Source organism: Apus apus, chromosome 4 (genome assembly GCF_020740795.1).
Source record: "Apus apus isolate bApuApu2 chromosome 4, bApuApu2.pri.cur, whole genome shotgun sequence".
NCBI classification, from domain to species: Eukaryota; Metazoa; Chordata; class Aves; order Apodiformes; family Apodidae; genus Apus; species Apus apus.
This window is the reverse complement of record NC_067285.1, coordinates 69,237,807-69,250,220: the sequence shown is the minus strand read 5'-3', so window position 1 is coordinate 69,250,220 and position 12,414 is coordinate 69,237,807. Positions and strand designations below refer to the sequence as shown.

Genomic DNA, 12,414 nt, shown 5'->3' with positions numbered 1-12,414 from the left:
ATTGCTTATTAATTATTAATTGCCACAATTGTAGCTTTGAAGATGGTCAAAATTCATTGTTTAAACAGAAAGTAATTTGAAGATGGTGAACAAATGAAAAAGTGTCTTTCCTGTTTTGTTGTATTGCTAGATAGTTGGATACCTCTTCTAACTAACTCCTTGTCTGAATTTACAGAACATGGATAATTTAGTATGTTCAGAAAGACATTAGGCTTTCTAGCAGTGCAGAAGAAAAGGATTAAAGAGTTTTCTGAATTGTAATGCTTGTTGGAAGGAAAGACCTGCAAGAATGCAAGTTCACTAGTATCTTGGGCAAGTGTGGGGATGTTATGAATGCTCTTTGTTTAACTGTGTTGTGTTTCTAAAGGATAATGTTGCAACTATTCTTCTCCAAGAGAAAATTAGTCTTTCTAAGGTCACGTTAGGTGGTGTCCTTATTCATGATGGTAGCAGAAACAGCTTCATTCTGCTCTGCTAGAAGGACCTGGCTTTGTGGATCTTTGCACAGTATAATTATTTCTGTGCATTGGAGTAGCATGTTGCCAGCCTTTCATGATTATGGATTTGACAACCGTCACCATCTATCTAGACACACAGAACAGACTTACGTGGTCTAGAGTGACATTATTGTGTAGTAAGTTTGCTTACAACGCTTCAGGTAGAGGTATAATTTTCTCAGGAAAGAATAAGCATTAAAAAAAAAAAAAATTCCTTTCAGAAATGCAGCAGTTTCTGGGCCACGATGGTTAGCAACGTGAAGAGCTACATGATCTGTTACAATTGTGTGATTCAATTTTTCTTACTGCTTGGACATCCAAACTTAGTGACATAAACCTTACGCTTTTATGCAAATGGACAACTGTGGAACATATGGCTGGATCATTTAGGAGCTTTCACAGTGAAGCAAGACTTAGAGGTTTATTTTGGTTTTTTCTTCTTCTGGCAGCTTTAAATTGCCACCAGCCTCTCTTAACTCCTATCTTTCTTACTGTTAGTGATGCACAATGACACAAGGCATACTACAAGTTGTCTTCAGAAGAAATGCAGCAGGAGAGTAGTCAGTCAGATCCTTGCATTGTGGAGGGATGGTGATCCTGGTACTGGAATGCCTCCCAGAGCACAAGATTCATATGTGATTTTAGAATGTGCGTGTTCTAGAAAGATCTCACAGAGAAAACTGCAGTGCTTGGAAGCTGTTGCATTTTGTGCCGCTGCAGTGTCAAGGAGTAGTAGGATATTTAGGGCATTTGATGCCAACGTAAAGCTGATATGCTTATGATGTCTTGCAAAAGAAGTCTCCTGAACAGATCCCAGCTGTTGGGCTGCCACAAGAGCCTGGCTGCCAAGGGAATATTGCTGTAGCTGCGTATACTGCTCTGAGACAGCAGCAGAGCAGGGAGGAAAAATCTCTCCGGTGTCTGATGATGCACGACCATTTTGATTTCTCTACTACAAATATCCGGGGTGGGGAAGAGGAAATGAAAGAGGTAAAAGGAAAGAACAGAAGGAATTCTGCAAAGGGAAATACTGTATGGGATGGTATATTTCTATGAAAACCTCTTCTTAAAAAGACTTTTCATTTGATAACTGCATTCTGCTTTTATGTTGCAATTTAAGCAGCAGAGTGACTGCTTTCATGCTAAAAGAGGAAGAATCCAGAGCCAGTGTGCTGTGGAATAAAAGCTGTCAGATCTGTATTTTTAACTCTTGCAGAAAACTCATGTGTAAAGTAATTCAGAGCTGCAGCCTTCTAATTTCAGACTTCTTATAAAGGGGACCAGTTTAATATTTCTCTTTTTACTACTGCAGCTGGAACAATCTGCCTTCTGAACATACGAATAAGGCAGAACATAATTTACAGTTTGTCAAATAGAGTTTAAATTTTAGCTTTGAATTTGAAAGGGCATAGTATTAGACAGGCATAGGTCTTACCAGGTTTGATTTTTATGAAAATTTAATCTCAGTTTGTATTTCGATTTGAAATGCATAAATTGATTTTCATTTTGAAATAAATCCTGTTGCCGTCAGCTTTAGTGCAGTACATTCTTGGGCTGGTTTTAGACAAGTGCTGTGAGAGTCAGTCTGCCTTAAAGTGAGCATGTTCCCTATTAAATTTCCTTGCAAAGCTGAATTCTGCTAGTGAGGCAAAGAACAGCTTCATCTAGTGTATACATTCTGTTAGCTACAGCCTTTGTTGTCCCAGAAGCAAGACACAAGAATAGATTGTTGGCAAAGATAATTATTTGGACGTGAAAGGAGACCAGCATGCGACATGTGAGATATTGGATCTGATGACTCTGCCAGTGTTCTTTTCAAATGAATATTAACATTTTTTCCAGGTGCACAGTCAGTATCGAGTTGTGCAGTGTGAATACCTTGCTGCTGTTCTTCAACAATTTGTTCAGTACAGGAATGTTTAACACAGGAATTCAGTGTTACAGATTATGTTTATGTTCCTTTTTGTTGTGTGAATGGAGTGTTAACAGCTATGTCCAGAATCCACAAGTCTTACTTCATTCTGCCTTTGCCATCACTAAAGCTGTACAGCCCCAGACTTCTGTTTTTCTCTGTGCCCTTATCAGTGAAAGGTATCTGGTGTCCTGAAACAGATGAGGATCATCATATGAACAAAATGATGGATTTGGGGCATTCAGCATCTAGTTAATATGTATGATAGCAGTAAGTTTTTATTTAAAACGAAACTTTTAGGGAAATCTCATTAGAGTGGCGTGAGCTGAGTACGGCTAGAAGAAAGCAGAACTGGTCTCCTGTACATCTTCCTGCAAGAGAGGTTTGTGATCTGAAAAAATCCTGTTTTACCAGCCTGTAGAAATGTTCAGGGATATAGAAGGATTTTGGACAATATTGAATCACTCTCAGCTTTAACTATGTGGCAGTTCTTTGTTCTTTCCTGTGGCTTGATTTTTTTTGTATAGCAGGTATTTTTCTTTCTTTTATTTATTTTCCCCCCCCTTTTTTTTTTTAACCCTATCTAATAGTAGATATTTTCTACATAGTTACCCCCCTAATTTAATTTCATTTAGTCACAGAATATGCATCTTACCTAAAATGTTTTCTCGCTAGTTACATGGAAAGGGAGTAGGATTTGTAGGCTGCATTTTAGGTGAGAAATTACAAGCAAAATCTTTGTTCACTGCCACTACAAAGATTTTGAGAAGGTAAGAAGGTGGTTATTTGCAATAACAGAGTCTATTATGCATGCAGTTCACAGCCTGCTGTCTGTAGGCTTGGAAACAGATAACAGGTTGTGAGTTGCTTGCAGAGAATATAGACTAGTTCTGTATTTCATAAAGTGGTAAAAAATGTCTTCTTGAAAAATTATTTTCATGAGGTTTGGAGGTTTTTTTCTGCTTTTAAAGTTCTATCATTCCCTTCCTTGCTCTGATAGTGAACTCATGGATATGCTTTCAGTTATTCAGATACTCTCTTAGATCTTGACAGGCAGACAGGTTTCCATTAGGTTGTACTCTTTGAAAGCAATACTCCATTTCACCTGTTTATTCAGTCTTGTATTGTGTAGAACTATATACAGTTATACTTAACCTTTCTGTAAAAGTACAAAAAGTGAGGAGAACATGGAGTGTTTGCATCCACTTTCTTCCCCCCCTTCATTGAAATCCTAATCTAACACTTGTTTTGCTTTAGGTCTTGGTAATGAGTAATATTAATTCCCTCTCTGAGGATGATAGATGGCCATTTCCTTAAAGCTGGAAGATTTTTGAATCGTCTCGTTAATTATTTACCTCTTTCTCATCTTCCATGAGAGTTTTGCTTTTCTTACACAAGGTTGATCTTCATTGAATTTGTCAAAAGCTTGGGTTTGGGGATCCTGTGTTTTCTGTTAGCCACACAAACAAACAACCTGTGTTGTTGAAAGACAGGAAAGCATTGCAGTAAATTATCTTTACGCTGGAGTGTTTACCTGTTTTGTCATTTGATTTTGTTTAGTTGCAATGCAGAGGGATGGATTGATAAATTTGTCTGCTGGGAAATTTTGGTTAGTGCTTCTCTTATTCAGGGCAGGGAGAGGTGCAGGCTTTTAATTGTAACAGTGTTTTATTTGATATTGCTGCTGATTTTTCAGATGAATGCACTGGACACACTTGGTCAAACAGCGTTGCACAGGGCTGCATTAGCAGGTCACTTGCAGACCTGCCGGCTCTTGCTGAGTTACGGCTCTGATCCCTCCATCATCTCTTTGCAAGGCTTCACAGCAGCACAGATGGGAAATGAAGCAGTGCAACAGATTCTAAGTGGTGCGTAAAAATGAAGGCTTGTGTGTTTGAACTTCAGCTTCTTCCTTTGCTTTACAGCTGTCTTATTTCTCTTTCAATCCAAGAGGCGTCCAGTAGTAGACATCCCTCCCATCTGCTAGTGTGTGTACACAGAAATGTGTGTATCTACAGTATGTACAGCGTGATACTTTGCAGAAGAAAACCACAACAAAACAAAAAAAGCCCCAGCAATTTAGTGATTGTGTGCAAATCTGGAAGAAAATAAACATCTTGTGGATTTGGAGCATGCTGCTCTACAGGGAGATTTTAGGAAGGCAGACGTGGGGAGTTTCAAGGTATTTTGGTAACAAGTTCCAAGGTAACTAGGGTATTGCTGAACATGTGGAAGCCCTTTTCCTGCCAGCCAGCCAGCCAGTTAGGCACTCTGTACTCAGGCAGTCACAAGCAGAGGTTTACTGGCAGAAACGTACTGGTAGTTGCTAAACCATTTGGACTTTTATTTCAAATCTCTTGTTTGTCCAGCAGAGAGAGATGTTAGTGTTAAAGTACTCTGGATACTGCTTAGATAACATAGTGTATGTATCTGGCATTAGAAAGGTAAGTAGATGTTTGAAGACAGTGCCTCTATTTTTCCTGTAAGTGCTTGAGAGTTTGTTTCCTCTTACTCTTATCAGTTTTGAATTTTTGCAAGCAGGGAGAGGAATAATTGCATCAGTACCTACTACAGAGCAAGTAACTTACCTTACATTTGGTTATGCATGTACTCAAAGAAAGGCAGATATCCAGATAGATGAGAAGACCCACCGTAGCTTCAAACTTCATTTCCTTCAGTGTTCTCAACAAAATTGCCTTTAAACTGGCAAAATAAAAGGGGCATTTTACAACAGTGCAAGGAGGGACTATTTTGTGTACCCTCTCCTGAGACGTAGCAGGTCACACAGGTAGCATTTACTCTATGTTTGTGTTTTGAGAGAAGAATGTTTGCCGTGAATCAGGAGAAAGTAAATATCTCCCCTGCCGTAGAAGGGGAGAAGGAGTAGAAAAGAACAGGAGTTTAATTAAAAAAAGATTCAGCTGGAAACACTAATTTTATTTTGAATTCAAAATGCATTTTCACTGATTTACTTTTTCTAGGTAAACTAATTTCGGATTTTGCTTTTCATCTGGGAGGCAGCAGCCTTTCTCTTACATCCATGAAAGTGTTCAAGACTGTCAGATTCAAAAGCTGAAAAAATGCATGTGGTATAGTAAATAGCTAGTAAATGAATGCTGACTTTATTTGCAAAACATTACTGCTTGTTCATTTTTATAAGGTTGGGTTAAAGAAATAAATTATTTTTAAATTTTGAGGGTTTTTTATAGGGATTGCTATCTGACTCATGAGTTCACAGCTTAAAATATTTTCCATATAGTATTGGATTTTTTTTCTCACACTTCATTGATGAGCTACTTCCCAATTGTGAGGTAACAACTATGAAATGAGCTTTCTGATGGCATAGTGGCCAGTGAATACAACTTTAGCTGCTTGTGATTTTGGTTGCAACTGGTAGGAATATGACCATGTCATGTAAGAAAGCCTGTCAAGTGAGCTTGTTAATTTTTTCAAATGCTTATTAGCAAATGCTGCTAGTTTTGATTTTCTTGAAGAGTCAAGATTTGTTTTGTTTCTTTGCCCAGTGCAACCTTTTGGTACTCAAATTCCAATCTAGTACAATTGAAATTTCTCTTTTGTGTAGTAATTAGACTCTTTCTGCTTGATTTCATTTTTTACCCTGCCCAAAGTCAGGATCTTAGCTATCTTGTGAAGGTAAGGACAGGAGTCCAGAAGAGAGAGAAACAGTTGCTAAAAAGCAGAGCTTTGAATCTGTTATAGGACTTAACCTCATTTATTCTCCCCCCTCCCTCAGAACACTGAGGTAAGTGGTGATGCTGTTGAGAAGAGTGACGAGAGGCAAAAACTTAAGGTGAAGAAGGTGTGGGCTGAAATCTCGACCCACTCCAGAAACAGGAGTTTGATGCATGCTTTGCTCTGCCCACAATCATAAACGTTTGTGTCAAACTCCTGCAGCCATCCCTCTCTCGCAGCATAGGTTTGAATCATGTAGGGCCAAAGAACCATTTAGGTTGGAAAAGACCTTTAGGATCATCAAGTCCAACTGCTTGCTAGTAAAACTGCTCCAGAATATCAAAGTAGACTTGAGGAAAGGAGCAGGCAGTTTTGGCTGTATAAAAGATGCCACTATCCCCCTTCCCTGAGCTTTCTCTTACTTTCCTTCAATCGAGAACATTTCTTCACCTAACAGTTGAGCTTGTTAGAGTTGCTCCTCACTTCATCCTCCTCCCCTTCCTCCTGCAGTGAGTATGGACGCAAGGAGGTAGCAAAAGACCGCAAAAACTGATCAAGAAGAGAAGATAGGGCTGCACCGGGAAATAGTACTTGAAAGTTAATTGATAAGTTGATGGCCTTCTGTAAGGATGGCTAGTTACGACAACAAATAGCTCTTTCTACCCAATTTTCAACACCTGTGATACAGTCACATGTTACATTGCAAGTCAGGAATTGATTGGATTCTGCAGAGACTGTGTTAGTCCTTAAGAAGTATCTTATCACAGTGTCTCTGCAGTTTCCTCTTAAGGACATAGTACCAGCTCTCTACATTTTAAAAGGTCTTTTAAGTATTTTTTATGGAGTTGCATGCCCATCTAGAATGAGCTTAGCCTGTTACTGCATTTTGACTTTCCTACAGCATTCTTATGAAAGATTAAATGCCAAGTTCACCTTGCCCAGTTTGTCTTGCACTAGGCAGTCATTTCTATAGGTGATCAGCAAAATGCTGCCAAAACTTTTATTCCATAAATCCCTGAGCTTAAGAGGAGTGGCTTCAACAATAGAAATAAATTTCTATTAAAAAATGAAGTGATCAAGATTGTCTTTTCAGCTCCTTTTTGAGTAATACTGAGGAGCTCCAGAGACAGCTAATCCACTGCTCCTTTCCTGATACTTCTTCCTCTTCCCTCAGTGCATGCTTGCTTTCTCACAGCCATATTCCTAATGAGAAGCAGGGTAAAAAAGGGGTTTGAGGCCAAAAACCTGTCATTTTCTTACAGTCATTTAAATAAAAAAAAGGTATCTCCCTAAAGGTCTTGTTTTAATCATGATGTCATTCTTCTGATTCTATTTTTAACCACTCCATGTTTATAACAAGGGACAAATCTCATTGTTGCTGTGAAGGGCTGTACACATCTGCAGCAGCGTAAAGCAGGGAGTCACCATGTAGCCAGGACCATCTTAGAAATCCCATCCCCTTGTGACTACTTCCTAGTATGAGACATATCACAAGTGCAGAGTGCAAAGGCTGTAGTTCAGCTGCTGAATTGAGCACAGTTAACCCTGACTATGCGTACACTGGATTTGATGAAGTTTTTGAGAGGTGCTTTTCATCTTCAGCAAAACTCTGAATCTGTCCCATTGAGCATGTGGATTGGGTCATTTTTGTAGAAATGATCATTTTTACCCTACACAGGATTAACAAATAGTTGAAATTCCATTTGGGAGAATAATGTCAGCTGAAGAGTAAATCTGAGTGGCTCCTTAATCAGCTGTGTAGGCAATATGAGCTTGGAACATCACAACTCCAGCTGCATTTTTATAAATGACAACAGACTTATTTTTTCCAAAGTTTGAAAAATACCTTGAGCACAAGTTAATGTAACCTACTGATCCTAAAAAACCTTTTTCCCTATATAGAAAGTACACCTGTGCGCACATCTGATGTGGATTATCGGTTGTTAGAAGCATCCAAAGCTGGAGACTTGGAAACTGTGAAGGTAGGTTTGAGCAATTTGTGTTTATTTTCCACTTTGTATTGCTGTGCAAGGCTTGTAGAGGCCTTTGCTACGGGAGTTGTGGAAGTAGTGCCCAGTGGATGGTAAATCATAAAATATGGGAAAGCAAAATACCTTTTTTTTTCCTAGGTAGTAGTGCATTAAGATGTGCTGAGGTGTTTTCTCCTGAGTTTTTGGCTGTTTATTCTTTGAACTGGACCCTTTGATCCTCAGAACCACAGTTTAGTTGAAACAAGTCTCAGGTCCGCGATTCAATCAGAAAGCAAGAAAGCAAGTGTGTTAACAGGTAGCAGACTTCCCATTTTTAAGCCATCCTTAATCTGAAGATGAAGGGTCAGGCCATGGAATCTCAGCATCACAGGAAGTCTGATCTTGTCTTTGATACTTGGTCTGTGGGTAAAATAGATGGCAGACAGATTGTTCTGCATGCATTCTCACTTAAACCTCAACATGATACAGATTAATATTCAAATAGTAGCAGTTTCATGCACCAGCAGCTCCTTTGGCTGCCAAGCTCAATATTCCTAGATTTCTGAAGACAGCGTAAGCTGGAAATGGATATCTGGCAAAATACCTGGAGACAGTTACATGGCCTTGAACCCAGTGCTTGATGATTTAGAGGCTCATGCTTTCTAATATATTGGGTATGTCTTCATACTGCTTGCATCATTTAGGTCTGGTTTGTTATAGAAGTACTTCCAGCCATGAATTTAGAGCAGCTGTTTTTTTTTAACTTTGCCTAAGTAGAAAGAAATTACCTGAAACTTAACTTCTACGATTTTTTATACAATAATTAAAGGATTGAATTTTGTTTAGGGCTGATAGTTTGAGGTTTTTCTTTTGGGTGTTTTTGTTGTTGACTTTTTTGCTTGGTTTGTGGTTTATGGGATTGTTTTAGTTCTGTCCTATATTTTGGGTTCTTCTTTTGTGTTTGCAGCAACTTTGCAGCCCTCAGAATGTGAATTGTAGAGATTTGGAAGGCCGTCACTCAACGCCACTGCACTTTGCTGCAGGATATAACCGCGTATCAGTGGTGGAGTATCTGTTGCACCATGGGGCAGATGTGCATGCCAAAGATAAAGGGTACATTTCATTCCATAATCTGCTCTGCTGTATTCTGTTGCTGTGAGACTTCCACCCCTCTATCCATTTTGTTTCGGATTCAGTAACCACCGTGTTTTTCTCTTGAAAATGAATCTCTTTTCTTGTTTGTCACTATGGGGAGATTTGCAGACCATTAAGGCACATTTTGCTTTCTGGTAAAGGCATTGCCAAGTACATATTGGGCACTGTAATGCGTGATCCTTCTCTTTCCCCTTTTGCTCGTTTTGGAATCTCTGTTGTGCTTAAAAGCAGGCTTAAAGTTATTTTAGGTGATCTAAAATTAGTTTTTAATTGCATGGGATAAAGTACCAGGATTATCTCTAGTAATTTTTGTAATTCTGTTAGTTAGCTTTTATTATCAAGTTAGTTATTTATTCAGTTAATATTCAGTCAAATGATACGAAATGTTTACAGGTTTTTGCTTTATTTGCAAAATAATCATGTAGAATAATGTGGTTATGTTTGATCTTTCACTCCAATATATTGGTTCAGGTTGGGAGATAATTAATTTCCAATCCTAAAACCTTTCTAATACTGAATTTTCAGACTCTCCCTAAAAGAAATGTTTGGGTATCTTTCTGTATCTATCAGGTCTCCAGTGCTTCCTTGTACTTGTACTTCAAACACATTGTTTTTTCCAAAATTTACACTCAAATATCCAAAGTCAGAACATCAGTGATTCTTGCAATTTAGCTTTTGGCTGTAATTAACAGCATGGAAGTTACTTGCTGGTAGAAGTACTAACATTGTGCTTGCTAATATTTAAGTCTCATGGACGGGAACTGAAGGAAAACAATGAAGTTTTAATTGATGTTTTAATACCAGGGAAATAAAGCCATGGAAATTGGAAAGACTGAAAGATACCAATAATGTCTAGAAGTGGGAGTTTTATCTGCTGAAACTCTGTGTGATTGAATACTGGGTTTTATTTTCTATAGCTATTAATACTTTCTCTTTGATTAGTGGCTTAGTACCTCTGCACAATGCCTGTTCTTACGGACACTACGAAGTGGCTGAACTCCTAGTGAGGCATGGAGCTTCTGTCAACGTGGCAGACCTGTGGAAATTCACTCCTCTGCATGAAGCAGCAGCAAAAGGAAAATACGAAATCTGCAAGCTGCTTTTGAAAGTATGTGATTTAGAGTTCTTAGATGTGTCTTTAAATGTGTATATGTTAACTTTTTGTGAAGATTGATGGATTCAATGCTAATTGCATTCAGTGAGTTCTTTATGGTGTCTTTCAATCTATTTTCATCTTAAAATTGTCAAATGGTTTCTTGTGTCATGTCAGTTCACTTAGAAAGAATCAGCAGTACAGTTACTCTTTCCAAATACATTTAGTAATACTATTAGCCAAGTAGGACAAGACTCTCAAACTGGAAAAAGCAGCTGAATGTGTGTAAAAATACAAAAAAAAATCTACCTTACTCATCCATTTCTACAACAGTTACTGCATTTAAGTAAACCTTTGTAAATATTTATGCAAGAGTGTCCATAATGGTGTCTGGCATGTGAGAAATTTAAAACTGTTAATGTATAATTTATCAACCTCCTGGAGGAAATGCATATTAATTTACTGTGTAATGAATAGTCATAATTAGTGGAAGAAGCTGTAAAAAGCATGAGGTAATGCTAGCATGTTTCCAGTAAGAATTATGAGTTTTGAGAGACTTATTAACATAAAGTCATATCCTGCCGTGGGAGGGTAAAAGAGGGTGCTAGAGTAGGATTTCTTTCCAAACCTGTTTCCTGTTTTAGCCATGCCTATTTCATGTCCCTCTGAAGCACAACATTTCAAATAGGAGTAAGTCAGAATATGAATAGTCTTAAAATGATTAGGCTCTTCCCCATCCACTTCTCTTTTCATTTGCTGCTGCAAAGCCCTGCTGTTTCCCTCCTATCTTTTTAACTATTTCACTTGATTACTCAACAAGCATTCAGAAGGGGGTAGCACATCAATTGAAACACATCTGCAGTAGAAACTGGAAGATATCCATAGATGTCAGTAGAGTAGGCACGATGATGGCCCTGGTGGTAACACCTGAATACAGGTGTTAGCTCAAGCTATAATGTCAAAATTTCTCAAGCACAGAGTTGCTTTACAGACACTGGAGGTCTCTGGATTTTTCTGATCAATCCACTGGGAATGTAGTCAGTTTTTGTGTTCAAAAGCATCCTGAATGAATGTACGACAGGAAATAGAAAAGTGCTGAAATCTTTCTGTTTGAAATCACTCTTGCATAAGATCTGAATTTACCCTTAAGGTGACACAGTTTTGTAAAGGCTCTGGATGCCCATGGATATGTGCTCACACTGCAGTTTGCTCAGGGCTTCTCCTGCTGTCTCTCTTATGCCAGCTGGCAGTGCTGTCAGTTCTGCTGAGCTGTGGATGTTGAGCTTGACTCCTTCTGACTTGTGCTTTTTCTGTTCTGCTTGAAGAAGGAAACAAAAACGTATAGGCATTTTGGAGAGACTTTCTTAATTGCTTTAAAATTACCACCTTCGGTTGTTTCTGTGCTCCCTGAGCGTTGCATACTGCTTCCAAATACAAGGCAGTTCATTCCTTCTGCTCTCCCCATCCCCAGCTCATTCCCTGTGGCTTGTATTACCACAGCTTTGCTGGCATCCCCAGTGAGAAATGTCAGTGTAGACTTGCTGGCAGGAGTTGGGCCACTGCATTTGATTCTTGTGGAGGGGCCAGCCGATGAACTACAGTGCCAGCAGCTGCATCTGCCTTGTCTGTCTTTTGTTTTTTCACTCTGCTGCTGAGAGTGAACAGGGAAGGAGCTAACCTCCCACAAAATTTTATCTGGACATGACTCACACCATATGCTCCCCTCCTCATCCCATACTCCAGGACTGTGTTCTTATCACTGGCTGATCTGCATGTTTTATCAGCACAGGTGGACTCCAAGAGTCATCCAAATCCACTTTATCCACATTTCCACCAAAATGTTGTCTTCGCTGCTTTCCAGGACCTGTAGGCTGCCTAAGGTGGTGCTGTTGTCTATTGGAAAGTGTGGAAATGGGTATTTTTCTGGTTCCCTTCTGAAAAAAATGCCTTTCAATAGCAGAGTGGCATTTCATGAAACTTGGGATCTGGCTTCACTAGCTCAGAAGGGCATATTAAGGAAACTCCTCTGCCAGACAGCTGGGGAAGGACTGGCTGGCAAAGTATTTGCAGTTGCTTCAGCACCTGCTGTGAGAG

General features: G+C 39.0%; 1 protein-coding gene across 2 annotated transcripts in view; it reads left to right on the top strand.

Moving 5' to 3' along the window:
• Nucleotides 1-12,414, top strand: part of TNKS (tankyrase) — a 135,857-nt gene that overhangs the window by 102,004 nt on the left and 21,439 nt on the right. For both annotated transcript variants that reach the window (XM_051617485.1, XM_051617484.1), the window contains exons 12-15: nucleotides 4,106-4,277; nucleotides 8,005-8,084; nucleotides 9,040-9,185; nucleotides 10,170-10,335. In XM_051617485.1, coding sequence (XP_051473445.1) covers nucleotides 4,106-4,277; nucleotides 8,005-8,084; nucleotides 9,040-9,185; nucleotides 10,170-10,335 — 564 coding nt within the window. The remainder of the gene's footprint in view (nucleotides 1-4,105; nucleotides 4,278-8,004; nucleotides 8,085-9,039; nucleotides 9,186-10,169; nucleotides 10,336-12,414) is intronic.